Consider the following 15,348-nt stretch of genomic DNA (forward strand, 5'->3'; position numbering starts at 1 on the left):
CTCTCACCTCCATCTGCAGGTCAGTTTCTGAATGGGGATATTGAACTGTGCAGGACTGCCCAGGCAAAGTCTTGAAGCTTCAACTTACTGTGGTCTTCCTTTCACCACCATTAACGCTTCTGTTCACATCATCTTGTGCTCCCCCCACGCCCCATGAACATAAATGCTGTCTCAGGTTTAGATTCTGCCTCAGACTGCACACAAACGAGGCAGCAAAGTTACCGACCTGGCTTTATGAGCTGCTCTTTCTGAGCTGTTTTCTTCCTTTGCAGACACACCAAAGCCATTTCAACTTTCAACGCACAGCAATAAAAAACTAAACATTTCTTTAATACAGTCATGGTATCGTTTCCAAGGATATTTACAAACGAGACTAATTATTTTACAGGTGAACGTGCTTCTGCTGTTCTAGCCTACCACATCAGTATTATTCTCACTCAAAGCACTGTCGTGCTTAATGCATGAAACACCGAACAGTGAGGACAGCCGACTTGTTTGAACGTTAGCTGCAAAACGTTTGCTCCTGCTAAAGGTTAAGGAACGTGAAGATAATATGCATAGTCAGTAAATCAAGGAAACATAGGCACCAATCCACACACACACCGCTGGAGACTGACACTGTCAGCACAGTTCCTGGTCTTCTCTCCAGCAGCTATAAAGGACTTGACACACAATGAGAGGGGTCACAAACAGAGCAGCACATCTGAGTGTCCCAGTTCATCTTCTGAGGAATGTAAATACACAAACCTTGTATTATTTGACACCATGTTTGTGGTTTGGTTTTTTAACAAGACAACTGTACCACATAACCATACATATTTTAGAGGTATCGTCCCTCTAGCACTGCAAGGGAAGCTGAAAAGGTTTCTCTTGCTCCCTATGTGAACCAGATGGAAGAGACTGTCTCTTTTCTGAAAGCAGGACAGATTTCTGGGCTCAGCCATGCTACATCACCACCTTATTTATGAAGTCAGGGCTATATAAGAGCAGCTTCACCAGGCACCAAGACCAGCTGTGGAAACTTGGAGTACATCAGCCATGTTGGGGGGTTCTGTTTTGCATGTTTGTGGAAAGAGAAGCTTTCCACAATGCAAGAGAAACTTACGTTAAAATCTCTTCTTGCTGATCTGTATTTGATCCAAGTTTTACCCTTCTAACTGCAGCACTGCTATAATAGCTCAAAGGTGGTTATTCTTCAAGACTTAAGGTGAAACTACTATCATGGCCAATTTCTTTCCTATGGCTGCAACTGACATTGGCTTTGCTCTTCAAGAAATTAGAACCACAAATTGTTTTGTTAATTCAATATTAGGACTTCAGTTTCTCTTCAGTAAAAGGAAGCATGTCCAGCTGCTGACATATCAATGGGGCACATTTTGAAACTGTTTTATGAGCTCACTCTTCCAGATGTAATTCTGCTTCTGGAGCATGGAATGGCCTCTGGACACAGGGAGTTCCTAGAACATCCAGTGTTCTATTTACAGGGTCACAGACAGAGTCCTCCCTTTCATTACAGTTTATATTCCTTTATATTCCTGCACTTGATATCATTCTAGACTGTGAAGAGAGCTTATGCAGTAGAGAAAATAGTTGGAGTCTTTAGACAGCTCTTCTCTAGAACACAGGAGAATCACAGAACGTGCAGGGTCCTTGCAGTAACCTCTTGATCCACTCAGGATCTGCAAATAAGAAAACACTGTTTAGAGCTGGAGATGCAGATGAACAGAAACAGTGCTGAAATGGACAAACTAAATAGGAATCCTGATAGTCTGTGTATGTTCAGCACGCAGGATTAACTGAGAATTCAGAGTCCAACTCCATTTCTGGCTTGGAATTCCAAGTAATACCGGCTTAAATTGCATTTCAACAGGCAACAAACCTGAGGTGAAGCAGTCAATGCTGCATCGTTACATTCTCAGCTAAGTGATCTCAGATAGGAAAAAGTCACACATAACTCAAACAGGAGAAAAACTTGAAGAATCACAATGCCAGAATTCAGCATCCTTGTTTTTTAAGTGAATTTGGATGCATTGCTTGCAGTCCGTAATTCCTTCTTCTTTGTCCCCCTCCAACATGGAGGAAATGAATGTTACAGCCTCTCTCTATGGAGGTTTCAGTTCTGTAATTGATCCTTAGGGATGACAGGAATATTCACACCTTATAGAGTGGAAAAGTATCCACAGAATTTGGGGCCTAAGCCAGCAAGATGCCCATTTTTACTGAACTTGTGCTGTATCAACGCAACTTACACTGACATCCCACAGCTGCAGAACTGCACGGTAATTCATTTCTTTAACTTGAATATAAACTGTTGTAGCACTCTGCTATAGTTTACGTGTTTGCCAGCTGCCATAAAACACAATACTAATAAGTTAATCCCCACAGTAGCTATTTTGTAATTAACATCTACCAGTAAGGCATGCCAAAGCCAGGACAGCATGCAATGCATCACTAATACCTTCATACAGCTGCCTGAAAGAGAAAACTCAGTGAACTTAATTCAGGTCTTTATGCAAATAGATGTAAGAATACACAGTCTTGCCCTTTTGGGCCACAGGGATGATTTACCTTCTGGGGTTGGATGCCGTGCAATGCTGTCGTGAAGCAAACACCTCCTGTATACCAAACTCTGACAGGACTGGTAGGTTAGAAAGCACCTGTGAAAGGACAAGTTGTTTTTAATCACAAAGCTTTGGGTTTGGTAACCTGCTCACACACCCTGCCTGCAGGCTGGCTGGGTTCTGTTCCCAGCAGACCTCGCCTCCTGAGATAAGGGCAATGTGAGACACATTGAACACAAGAATTGATAGTTTATTCATTCAAGTCAGTGAAACTTCACAAACACATGTAATTAATAAGTTCAGAACCCAGCTTTCTAGGGAAAAAAGTTTCATCATTGGCCAAAGAACTGTAGTGTACAATAAGAGAGGCAAAATGTCCCACTGCACAGGGAAGAAGCACAGTGTCTCCAACTGAAAGCAATGACCATTTAGCCAAAGCTGCTCTTAGTTCTGTTAAGAAAAGTGTATGTGGGAAAGGCTTTTCTAAAGTGACAGACCAACAGCATCCTGATACACTGATGCAGAAAGGTTTCCTTTTCTAGATATTCCAGAATGTCTGACTTCTCAGCATAGCTGCTGCCTATCGTTTTCACTTTGTTTTCAGTGCTGAAGCAACTCCAGCTCTTTCATGTGCTGTTCCAATGGATGATGTCTCCTTCATTTCCCATCCTTCCCCCACTTTCTCCCTGTCCCATCCCTCCCCCTGTTTGAAGAAAAGAGTTTAATGATCCAAAGCGTTTTATTTTGAAAGCAGTGTACTGATCTTTTATCCAAGTCCAAACTACAGCATCTTCTCCTGCAGGGATGAGGACAGATAAGAGCCAGCAAAAAAAAACCCCAACAAAGCAATTAATTGCAATATGGCAACACACGTCATGACTTCTTACTTCAAAACTACCAAGTATTTCATGTTAGCTATTTAAACGTGTTTAATTTACATAGGGGAGGATAGGGAAAAGCAAAAAATATCCTAAGAACAGATTACCTGAGCCAAATATGTCCATTGGAGCAGACTGCCTGTTTGCGATCAGTGAATGGCAGGATCTCCTTGCACAAGCTGCAATGCTCTGGAAAAGTCTGTTTGTTCATTTTCTTTAAGATATGCCCAATCAGCACCTGGGAATACACAGCAGTCAGCATCATTTATATCAAAGACAGCTGCCTACTGAAAGGTAGAGGAGTCTCTCAGGATGCAGTGATTTTCGAATGTGATACAGGATGCAAAGACCAATCCACTTCACTGAACCATATAAAGAAGTAGAAACATAAGGCTGTCAAAGAGACGTTAATTTATCCTTGCTTTATCGTGATCTCCTGCATTAATCTGCCCTGCGCTAAAGGGGTACAGAATGTAAAAGCAACAGTGTTAGGTTAATTGTAAATGTAAAAGCCAATTGATGTTGTAGCACTTTAGAAGATGTTAAAGGAAATGTGTCTTTGTCATTTCAATGTAAACTTTGTAAACCACATCCCAAGAACCTTTAAAATGTGACGGCAAACCAAATAGATAAAATAGAATTTGGAAGTCAGCTTTTAATCACTGTAGGAAGTAGAATCTTAAGCCTTCGATTTGTGGTAATTGGGTACTAGAATAACACAGCAGTTCTGGCAGAACGCTTTCTTAGTGTATTACTTTAGAGCCCACTGTTGCCTGCTTGCTCCTAAGTCCAGCAGAGAACACAACACTGCACCAGTAACAGAAACTCTGCTTGCTTGTCCATCTGAATGCATTGCAAAGATTGGTTCTTACAGTTCAAATGGGTTGAGAATTTGGGTACAGAAGTGTTGTTCTTTGCTTGTACAAAGAGGCACAGACAGATGTGAGACAATCTTATCATTGAGTCTTAAGAGCAGGAAGGCTGAGGGCAGCATTCCCACTGAAGCTTCCTTTGCCTGAAGGAAACCTCATTGCCCAGCACAGGGCTCACTGATTTTCTGCCACAGCAACGCAGGCCTGCAACTGCAGGTGTAACCTTCTAGAGGATACAGCTCCTACGTTTAACTTTGTACAGATGCCAAACTGAGGAAACTTAGCCACAAAAACGTTCTTCTCAATCAGCGTAAGTTCTAAACCTGCCAACAGCAGTGAAATAACTGAGCCTCTCCTGTGTTCTGTCTAAACTGTGTTTACACGTGTTTATTCTTTATTGTACCTGATCCAGGTGTCAACATCTGCATTTACACTCCCTCTCGTTCTCTAATTTCAAGGAAGCACAGCTTAAGATGTATGAACTATAGGAGCTGCCTAGTGAGGATGACGTGATTACAGTTCTCTTTCCCACCCAAGCCGTGTTCTCATTTAAGGTCGTGGAAGGGGATGAAAGCAGCGAGTTGTAACATCAAATCCCCAGAGCATAGAGGTGCACTTACTCGTGCTGTTCTGTCATCATATCCATCATCGGACATTAAGAAATCACAGACTCCTCTGGTGGGAATACTGGTGTTTTCTGTAATCCATGTGTGTAGATAAACTTCTCCCAACACCCGTTTCATGTGTTCTCGTGTCAAGTGCATTTCTACCGCCTCAATCTGTGCCTGTATTTCAAGAAGCTTTTCTTCCATTGGCTCGCGGCCTCCTACGTCATTCGACTGAGGAAGAGAATCATCTGCAGTGTCATCTACGTCCATACCTTTGCCTGTGTCGCATAGGCTCTGCCTTCTGGCTTGTTTAGAAGTTCCTTCCTCTTGATCATCTTCAGTGCTGCCCATTCCAGGAGAATCAGATATCAGGATTTTTGCATCCTCGTGTGAAGGTTTCCACACCACCTCCGAGGGAGCTTTCTGCATTGACTGGTATAAAATCCTCAGGAGAAACAGCTTAAACCGCCAGAAATAAGTAGACCCACAGCTCTCAATCTTTTTATCCAGGGCTTCCTGTAAAAATTGAGGAATATGCTTATCCTTCAAGATTTTCCAGCGTACCAGATCTGTCAAGTCCACTTGCCGGAATAGGTTCTGAACGGAAGATTCCAAGAGCTGTGCAGCTGCCTCCTCAAAAGTCTTAAGGGTAACGAACTGAACTTGGTAGTTTTTGTTAACGGGGTGAAGGCCATTAGTCATGCCTTCAGTTGTAATAACTGCTAAGTATGCACCGCAGGGGCTAACAGCTATTCCGTGAGTCCTCACAGAGCCAAACACTTCTGAGAGCTTAATCAGCTGGTGCTCAAACTTTAAAGCAACGTCTGTAAAGATAGGAATCAGCTGCCTTACCTTTCCATCGTTGGAGCACGTATACACTGTGCCGTTCTGTTTGTCCGCCGTCATAGATACAATTGGCAAAGAATGTAGCCCTGTCACATGGGAATTATGGACATTCAGACCTGCCTTGGATATCAACAGAAGACACCAAAACACGTAAGATCCTCTTGCGGCCACCACTAAGCTACAACTACATTTCTGGTAGGGATGGTAAAGAGGAATACATTTGATACTATGCACGGGCAACTGGTCCATTTCTTGCCATAAGACTACGGGCTGTCTGAGAGTAAAGTAGCCTTTGACTGCTTTTAGATTGACAGGAAGGATTTTAACTGGTCCGAAAGCACTCCCTACAATAAGTCCACTCATCTTTCGGTTGTTATGTTCATATTCCCACCAAGACAGGACACTCGGAGAACTTATTCCAGACTCTATGGTACTGCAAGAAGTAATGGATTCCTTACCCAGAAAAGGAAGCTGAAATTGCCAAACCGCAATGTTACTGTTTTCAAAGAGCACTGCTAAGAGCACGCTGCCAACATCCCGGCACTCGTTGTTATGTTTAACCTGCTGAGTGGTACAGATACCCGACCACTCCATGCGCACTGGGGTTTGCATGCTGTGCCGTCGTTGAAATTCAGAGAAGTCTTCTAATTCTCCTCTGGGAGTGTCAGCTTTGGTCAGTCTGTAACTGGCTTCATACAAACGCTCCCCATAGATTTCCGTCAGGTCCACCAGCTGAACCCACTGCAGCCTGTTGAGGTTTGCGTGGATGGTCAATCGATTGTCCATGGTTAAAGCTGCAAGCAGGCACCTCCCATTGGCATCACAGCCCAGCGGTGACCAGCTGGAATACTTGAATCCTCGCATTGGTGGCAGCGACTTTCCCTCTGGATTGAACACACGATCCAGCATAAAAGTTTGACTAACAGTTGGATCCGTGGAATTGGCAAACTTCTCTTTGCATTCTGCTACCTCCTTTTTTGGGCCAACCTGAAAGATAAACAAACAACAAAAAACACAAGCCTTAAGGTTTAGGATGTTATTTTAAGAAGACTTTTTTTGGAATGAATTACCATCAAATCGTTTGAGTTGCAAGGGATCTCTAAAGGCCACCTAGTCCAATTTCCTGCTATGAATAGGGACACACACAGCTCAGTCAGGTGCTCAGAGCCTGCTCCAGCCTGAACCATCTGAAACAGTGCGTTTCTATCACAACCTGTGCTACAGTGCTCAAGTTAATAGTTATTTGATATCAGTCTTGGTGATCAAAGCTTCTGTGTTGGCCAAAATCTGTACAAGTTGTGACTTAAAATCATTAAGGTTAAAAAAGACTGCAAAGATTGCACCCAACCATCAGTGTTCCCTCTGAGCTGCGTATCTCCACGACTTTGGGCTTTTGACTCTTAGTCTGTTGAACCAAAGCTGTCCATAGGGGGGATTTCAACTAACACTGAGTGGAGTAACGTGAAATACGAGGTGCTTTATGTAATCAAGCGTTGTTTGGGCAGTGATAATAATCAGAGTGGCACTGACAGGTTGATTAGTGCAGGAGCTGCTCAGCCAGAGCTGAATGCAGTGTGGGCTGAGGAGTGTAAGAGATGAAATGCACCCTTTAGAAGAACAGAATCACAGAACCACAGAGTTGTAGGGGTTGGAAGGGACCTCTAGAGATCATCGAGTCCAACCCCCCTGCCAAAGCAGGCTCCCTACACCACGTCACACAGGTAGATATCCAGGCGGGTCTTAAATATCTCCAGAGAAGGAGACTCCACCACCTCCCTGTGCAGCCTGTTCCAGTGCTCCGTCACCCTCACTGTAAAGAAGTTCTTCCGCATATTCGTGCAGAACTTCCTATGCTGTACTTTCATCCCATTACCCCTAGTCCTATCCCCACGCACTACTGAAAAGAGACCAGACTCACCACTATGGCTCCCACACCTCAGGTATTTATAAACCTGGATCAATTCCCCTCTCAGCCTTCTTTTTTCAAGGCTAAATTAGACCCAGTTCCCTAAGTCTCTCCTCATAGGGGAGATGCTCCAGGCCCTTCCCCATCTTAGTGGCCCTCCGCTGGACTCTTTCCAAGAGATCCCTGTCTTTTTGTACTGGGGAGCCCAGAACTGGACACAATATTCCAGATGAGGCCTCACCAGGGCAGAGTAGAGGGGGAGGATCACCTCCTTCGACCTGCTGGACACGCTCTTTTTAATACACCCCACTATACCACTGGCTTTTTTGGCTACAAGTGCACACTGCTGGACCACAGTCAATCTATCATCCACCAGGACACCCAAACAAAGCAGTGGAAATCTTTCAGCTCCAACAGCAACACGAGCAGCATTTCTACTCCAAACAGCGCTCAGCTCTCACAGTGTTAGTGCTGGAGCCATTCTCAGAGCAGCAGCTCGTCCTTAGATCCGCACCATACGATGCTCCGACCCCCTCAGGGCCATCACAGCGGCTCACCTTCAGCAGACAGGCGTTGCCGGGCGCTGGCACAGCCGTACGGTGGATGACCATCTCCTGCCCCCCGCTGTGCACATCGCTCAGCTGCTCCAACACCGCGATGCTTCGGGCCGTGCTCACCGACACCCTGTGATCCTCCGACCAGGCCAACGGCTCCAACCCGCTGACCCCGTGCTGCAGCCTCACGGCCGGTTCTCTCCTCACCGCCGTCAATCGGAACCCGGCGCTGGCCGCCGCCTCCTCCTCCACCAACGAATCGAGGCCCAGCGGCGGCTCCTCCTCCCCGGCCGCCTGCACTGACGGGCTGCCCCCACTTTCCAACGCCGCCATCTTACCGCCGCCTCACGGCCGCCCCGTCCGCACCGCGCATGAGCCGCCTCAGCGGCCTAAGGCCCCGCTCCGTAGGGTTGTCCCGGCGCTGCCTGAGCGCGATGGAGGAGGACGGGGAGATGCTGCTGCTCAACATCGGCTCGGCTCCCAGCAGGGTGGGTGAGCTGGGAGCTGGTGGATTGGGAAAGGGGGGACGGAGCGGTGGTGTGGGGATGTGAGGGCGGAGGGAGCGGGGTGTGGGCATGGTACGGGGGTGCGGTGGAGCCCTCAGTACAAGAAAGACATGGAGGTTTTGTTAAGGGTCCCGAGGAGGGACAGGAAGATGATCAGGGGGCTGGAGCACCTCCCCTGTGAGGACAGGCTGAGGGAGTTGGGTTTGTTCAGCCTGGACAAGAGAAGGTTGCGGGGTGACCTCATTGCAGCCTTTCAATACCTGAAGGGAACTTACTGCCAGGAGGGGAGTAAACTCTTGGAAAGGGCTGACAATAGCAGGACACGGGGAAATGGTTTTAAGTTAAAAGAGGGAAGATTTAGGTTGGATGTTAGGGGGAAGTTCTTCACTAGGAGAGTGGTTAGGCCCTGGAACAGGCTGCCCAGGGAGGTTGTGGATGCCCCGTCCTTGGAGGTGTTCAAGACCAGGTTGGACGGGGCCCTGGGCAACCTGATCTAGTAAAGGTGTATGTTTGGTGGCCCTGCTAGGCAGGGGGTTGGAACCACATAATCCTTGAGGTCCCTTCCAACCCGGGTCATTCTGTGATTCTGTGAGGATGGGCTCTGCTGGTGGAGTGGGTCAGTCTACATAGAGAGGGTCGGGGGTGAGTCTGAGGGGGCTGGGGGCTTCAGATGGGGTAAATCTGTATGGGGGAGGCACGAAGGTCAGAGTACAGCCTGTGTTGGGGTTGCTCAGCCGGGTGTGAGGCTGCAGAGCTGTGGGCACTGTGTGAGTCTGAGCTGAGAAGTTGTTTAATGCTAAAGAACAGGGAGAAGCGAGCAGAGAAAATGAGTAGTGCTTGAGAACGGTGCGGTTCATTAGAGGGCAGGGAATAACGCAGCTGGAGGTGGGGAAGAGTTCTGCACGTGTGTCAGACATCCATTGGAAAAGGGCTGAGGAATAGGAAAGAGATTTAGGGACAAAGGAAGTGAAGTTAGTTTCCTTCCTCACTGTTCCTGGAGGGAAAAATCCTTCTTCGGATTGGAAGATAAAGAATCCAGTTGTGGTGAAAGAAAAAGAGCTCAGAAGTCTCGAAAACTGGGCTAAGGATGGGGTTCTTCTTCCTAAGAGAAATAAAGAATCCCTATGAGCTTGTTGTTATGATGTGAGGACATCTGCAGAGCTTTTGGGAATGATTTCTTTTATAGCTAAACAGCTCTGAGTTTATTTATGACTACCTATAAAAATCTGCCTTTGTTTCTTTCATTGAGGTGCAGAGGATTTAAGAAAGAGGGGATCAATTTTTGGACTAATATTTCTGTTGTTTGCTGTGAGTGAGATACGGTACCGTTTACTTAATCCTCCTTCATTAATGCATCCTTGCTCTCTGGTTTGTTTGCTAACATCAAAGCAGCCCAATGCTCTGAAAAGAAAGCTCCAGTCGTCACCACATGGAAACCCACCTCTGAAACGTAAACCTAAGCCATCAGTCAACAACTTCAAGAAGCGTGTTGCAGAGACTGGCACCAGGGAAAAGGGAAGCTCATCAAAAAGATCTCTTCCTAAGAAGCAACTGACTGCCAACCAAAATGAAAGCCAGAAAAGCAAACTTTTCATTAAGACATCCAGCCTGTTTAGAAACAACCCCGATATCCCAGAAATCCACAGGTATCTTATAGCAACGACAACGAATTTCAGTCCTTGAAATTCACAGTCTTCAATTCTAGCCCTTGCTTGGACAAAGCAATTGCTTGGCGTTCAGTTTCTTTGCTTTCTATGTGAAATACTAATGTGTAATCTTTAACAGTACCCTAATGCTTTGCTTTGTTTCCCCCCTAACTCAGAAAAGCAGTGCAGCAGGTGCAAGAAAATGTTTTCACCACAGACTCTTTTGGCCAGTTGGACCTTCATCCACACCTGGTGAGTGTTGTGGAGGCTTTGTGCCTTAGAACGTGCTATGTGAGATGAGAGATGTGCTTATATAGGCAGTTTGGATAGACTCAGCAGTGCTCTGATTGTGTTGCAGTCTCTTAGCTCAGTGTGCTGACCAGTATCCTGACATATCCCTGCACACAGTGACTCAGCACCCTTTGCTGTTTTCATCTGTAATGTGGAAATCACTGAAAACTATTTGAGAGTATTTTAACAGATCTGGTATTTTGTGTTGTAATGTAATTCTGATGAACTGGGAGAAGTATTTTGAGGATGTTGGAGCTTTTCCATTTGGTTGCCCTGGGTTAGTAGACAATGTGTTTTCTGGTTTTTGCTTTGTCTTGTGCTACAGAAGTAAAAGAAGAGACAGTTTGACAACAAAACCTGTTTACTCCTGTTTGTTCTCTCTCTAGATAGCCACAATAACTACTGTTCTGAAGATATGTAATATGACCAGGTAAGCAAGCCCATAAAAACATCACATTTCTCTAACTCTTAAAGCCAATTGTATGTGATTGTTTCATGACATATAATTGGCTTGTGAAAGCAGCAGTTACTGTTTAGCTGATCCACTTTCCATGGAGTTTCTTTCACATTTTGGGACAATAAGCGACTTTTAAGTAAGCAAGTCATTGTCATGAGTAGAGATGAAATCTCAGAGTCCTAGTTCCTTATATAGTAATTAAATCATAAAATCATCCTTTTTTGTGGTTTATCATACCTAATATGTATCTGTAGACTTGCCTCAAAAGCCACCTTTACTGGTGTAGCTATACAGCAGAGATGAACATGCAGAATTAGGGGTAAGCAGTTTTGAAACAGTCATTGTATGTTATAACATTAAGTTTCTGTGCTCTCTTGCATCTGTATTTCCTGTTTTGTTGGTTACACAGTGTTCAGAAGCAAACAATTCCTGTGCTCCTGCAAGGCAAAGATGCTCTGGTGAGATCTCAGACTGGTTCAGGTCAGTGTTTAATTGCCAGTTTCCATTCCTAGGGCATTTTCAGTTGGATGTGAAATAAAGAACCAAAACATCATGTTCCTAGTACAGCTTATAAGAGTGACAGGCTCTGAACACTGGGGTGGGACTGCTGTGGCACAGACAGATGCTGTGCAAACTTCTGTAATGACACAGTGCACAGTGGTGGGACTGAATGTTGATGTGCAGCTGCCAGCTATTGCACATGGGCTGGTTCCAAGGCTCGTGCTTGGGATGCAAGTCCAGGAGGCCAATGGAGCTAAGCAGTGCACTCTCATCAAATAAACTTATGTGCTTGCTCTACAATTAACTGTCTTGATGTCACATTTTCTTGAGTGGATGGAAATATTTATTTAGATGGATTCTGCCACCTTTCCTTTTTAATTTAAGCCCTAAGTGAGTGATCTGCCGGTCTTCCTTACTAGAAACATTCTACTTAATTAAGACTTTCCCAAGTTCTGACCTCAGTTTAAGAATAGTGGGGTGAATTATACTTTTATTTTCTGGAGTACCACAATTTCCTTTCTTTTTCTTGGATACTCTTCTAATTTTCTTCCTTTTATGAAGGTAAAACTCTTGCCTATGGAATTCCACTTGTACAGTCTTTGCAAGGAATGAAATCCAAGATACAGGTAGGTGCAACAAGGTATATTTGGTTTTGATAGGAAGATTAATAAAGAATTCCATCTGTTATCTTGAAGTCATCAGTGTCTATTCTTGTTCAATCAAGCAATCTCACTTTATTTGTGAATATGGCTTATGTGATTGTCCTATACTGCATATATAGTATACCTATGCTCCAGCCCATGGAATAAATGGATGTAATGGAATAATTCCCTGTATGTGGAGTAAAATGTTCTGTATGACTGTGGGTGGGTGTCAGAGCAGAGAAGAGGTGGCAGTAAGGTACTGAGATTGGAAAAAATACTTATTTTTTATTTCTTTTTTAAAGGGGAGGGGAATACCGCAAACTGTGGTTGTACTAAAACCCACTAGAATTTGCTTTGTCAGCTATTAGATGTTAATAGTGGAAATGCCATGTGTATTAGCACTGCGTTCTTCTTAGTAGTCTTCTCTGTTTGCAGCGAAGTGATGGGCCTTATGCGCTGGTGTTAGTCCCAACAAGGGAGGTAGGTGACACCTTTTCCTTTCAGTCTCATTGAGAGTTTGAATGTAGGGCAGATGTGGATCCGCAAGAGCCTAAAAACTCTTAGGAAACATTTGTCCTTTTGCCCTCACAGAAATCAAGTTTACTCTCTGGATGTGTGTTGGCACTTTTGCTTGCTGCCATGCTGAAATAAGTTGTAAGAAATCTCTAAGGTTTTCCTTGCAGTTAAACTGGAGAAACTTCCTAGTTCAGTGCATGGGAAGGAGAAGCTTGTCCAACTCATGCAGGGGTTGTTAGTAGAGCCATTGAAATTAGCTTTGTGCGTGCATAAGTATATACAAACACATTGTTTTTAAAGCCTCTCTTTCAAATACATAAGTGAATGCAGAAGATGAGGCTATGAACAGTTGGTTTCTCCTCTGAACTGTCTTCTGTCTGATTTATATGATTTGCAATTGCTAAGGCAATTTCAGAGGAAGGTATCAACCTATTTCTTTTTGTGCATGAAATAATAATAACTTCAACATGGAGAATTGATTACAGGTATCCAGTTTGGGTCCCAGTATTTCATACAGCCTGCAGTGCAATATCTCACCTCAGTTCCACGTAAGAAGAAAGATCAGAAGCTATTTTAAATTTTTACTGCAGTAAGCACACTGCCTTGCTAGGGTGCTCCATGAATACTAAGCACGTAGGGAACTGCTCATGTTTAAAGCTTGTTTAAAGAGCTTCAATTAAGTGCACTTATGCAGATAACTTGTAATTGCAGTTGGTGTCACTTTTACTTTCTGTTGGAGGCAATGGTCTTTCTTGAAAGCTTGGCAAAGGTCAGAGCATTTAAAAAAGCTTTTCACCCATAACTAAGCTCTGGTCACTTACTGGTGTTCCGTGAGTGAGTCAGTGCCATCACTGCCATTCTCAGTCTTCCTTGTTGCTGTGGCACGAATATCTATTGGGCAGCACATGGAGCACAATGGTGAAATGTTTCTTAATCCAAATTTTGGATGACTTGCAAGCTTTGTGTGACCCATCTCTGTTGTCCTTACTGGGAAATGAAGGGATAGTAAGATCCAGCAGTGTGATCACTCCATGCGCAGGGGAGGGAATAATGTGGCCTTTCCTGTCTGCTAGAAGACAACTTGTTTTAACCTCTGGGCTCTGCATTTCCTTTTTGTAGTGATTCTCTTCCAGGAGTTGTAGAACTTTCCTTTTTACTCCTCCAGCAGAGCAAAATCTTCTGTACCTCCAACTTATTTTCTCCCTGGGGCATTCACAGAGGCCAGCAAATGTCTGTGTAGTCCTCAGAGCTGCCTTGTAAACCTGAACCAATAGAGAGGTTTTTGAACAGGTGCAAATATAATAGAATTATTCAAGGTAATAGGCAACTAATTAAAACAAACAAACAACAACACTAATCAAGGATGGATTTAGGATTCTGGAAATAGATATGACTGTGTTATTTTACAGATTGTTTTGAGCCTAAAATGGGACTTAGTGTCCATTAGCAGGCTTTCTCAGAACTCACTTTCTTATATTGATTTCCTCAGCTTGCACTCCAGACTTTTGATACGATACAGAAGCTACTCAAGGTAACAATTCAATTCACTGTTGTTTTTTTGTTTGGTTGTGTTGTTTTCTTTTTCCTTGGATCATCTTGGAAGTGCTTACAATGACACAATCCATTTTACTGATAATTACTGGGCTGATGGTTTCGGATGGGGAATAGAAGTTATTTTGCCAGTTGAAAAGCTGGAGAAGTCAGAAGGCTTTTAGAAGTCATTAAATGGTGATGTGTTCCTTTTTGCTGAGGCAAAATGTCTTACAGTGGGGTTAGAACGTATCTAAATGGTTTATCTCATTCATATTCCCATTCCATCTTCTGGTTTTCCTTGAAATAATTATGGACTTTCCAAATCTTTTTTAATGCTGGAATTAGTATTTGGTTGTTTCGTGGTGAGGTTTAAAGTACTTCAGTGTTTCATAGTAGTTACAAGTTGTGTTGAGCTGTCTCTTGTTGTGGAATTGGGATCTTTCAATACTGGGCAGTAGCGTTCTTTCATGACCTCAAGCAATTGAAGATGGCCTTCAGCTATGAAGTCTGATTGCTGCCCCCTCTCCCCTCTGATTTTTTTGCTTGGTTACATATAATATGTCATAACTATCAATTGCCATTGTGACCCAAACTAGGAGATTTAGATCGTGATCTGACTAGACAACTGAAGAGTGTAATTTTCTTGGGTAATTACCAAGAGAGAAAACCAGTTGATCTCTTTTTGGCAGAGATGATATTGTATGGATCTTGCTTAGACATCCTTCTTATTTTAAGCCTTCCAAAGGAGCGCTTTTTGTTAGAAACTGTTTTGTTGGAGTATTTTTGGCAAGCAGTGACCCATGCAAACTTAAACTTATTGACCAGTCATGCATTTGTGCAATCCTTACAAGCTGTGCTCTGTGTCTGTCCTGCAGTTCTTCTCAAGCGAGGCAATGACAGCCCTGTGCTTTGATTATCTCCCCTGTAAATATTGGGCAGTGTTGGATTTGATGAAGAGCTGGGCCTCATTAAAGTAAATGGCAAAAGCTCCTGCTAGTATCAATGAGACTGACATTTTATGTGTAGACA

At 44.0% G+C, this 15,348-nt stretch overlaps 3 protein-coding genes across 19 annotated transcripts in view; 2 read left to right on the forward strand and 1 right to left on the reverse strand.

Annotated features, from left to right (window-relative positions):
- AK8 (adenylate kinase 8) overlaps positions 1-5,049 on the forward strand; it is a 72,034-nt gene extending 66,985 nt beyond the window's left edge. For 4 of the 6 annotated variants that reach the window (XM_085521241.1, XM_085521240.1, XM_085521236.1 and 1 more), the window contains one exon: positions 4,724-4,859. In XM_085521241.1, coding sequence (XP_085377367.1) covers positions 4,724-4,824 — 101 coding nt within the window. In that variant the 3' untranslated portion in view covers positions 4,825-4,859. The other 2 variants (XM_085521243.1, XM_085521244.1) reach the window with 2 other exon arrangements.
- Positions 310-8,583, reverse strand: GTF3C4 (general transcription factor IIIC subunit 4). 5 transcript variants are annotated; one of them, XR_014936243.1, is made up of 6 exons: positions 8,229-8,583; positions 5,772-6,752; positions 5,192-5,435; positions 3,547-3,677; positions 2,569-2,657; positions 310-1,679 (listed from the first exon to the last, which is right to left on the reverse strand). XR_014936243.1 is itself a non-coding variant. In XM_015879290.2 (6 exons), the coding sequence occupies exons 1-6, from the start codon at positions 8,556-8,558 to the stop codon at positions 1,615-1,617; spliced, it is 2,100 nt and encodes a 699-aa protein (XP_015734776.2). In that variant the 5' UTR covers positions 8,559-8,583; the 3' UTR covers positions 310-1,614. The 5 variants fall into 5 exon arrangements, 3 of the variants coding, with proteins under 3 accessions (XP_015734776.2, XP_015734773.2, XP_085377353.1); XM_015879290.2 differs by having other exon boundaries at positions 4,932-5,435; XR_001558703.2 differs by having other exon boundaries at positions 5,192-6,752.
- DDX31 (DEAD-box helicase 31) overlaps positions 8,453-15,348 on the forward strand; it is a 45,630-nt gene continuing 38,734 nt past the window's right edge. For 5 of the 8 annotated variants that reach the window (XR_014936245.1, XR_014936247.1, XR_014936244.1 and 2 more), the window contains exons 1-8: positions 8,643-8,713; positions 10,121-10,377; positions 10,554-10,629; positions 11,055-11,098; positions 11,535-11,605; positions 12,188-12,252; positions 12,706-12,750; positions 14,276-14,317. Coding sequence is in view for 3 of the 8 variants with exons in the window: in XM_015879291.3 (XP_015734777.2) it covers positions 8,660-8,713; positions 10,121-10,377; positions 10,554-10,629; positions 11,055-11,098; positions 11,535-11,605; positions 12,188-12,252; positions 12,706-12,750; positions 14,276-14,317 (654 nt within the window). In the remaining 5 variants the exon portion in view is untranslated. Of the gene's footprint in view, positions 8,714-10,120; positions 10,378-10,553; positions 10,630-11,054; positions 11,099-11,534; positions 11,606-12,187; positions 12,253-12,705; positions 12,751-14,275; positions 14,318-15,348 lie in introns of all 8 variants that reach the window. The other 3 variants (XR_014936248.1, XM_085521228.1, XM_015879292.3) reach the window with 2 other exon arrangements.

The sequence above is a fragment of the Coturnix japonica genome, chromosome 21 (genome assembly GCF_054131305.1).
Source record: "Coturnix japonica strain WE chromosome 21, WE-NBRP24, whole genome shotgun sequence".
Classification (NCBI taxonomy): domain Eukaryota; kingdom Metazoa; phylum Chordata; class Aves; order Galliformes; family Phasianidae; genus Coturnix; species Coturnix japonica.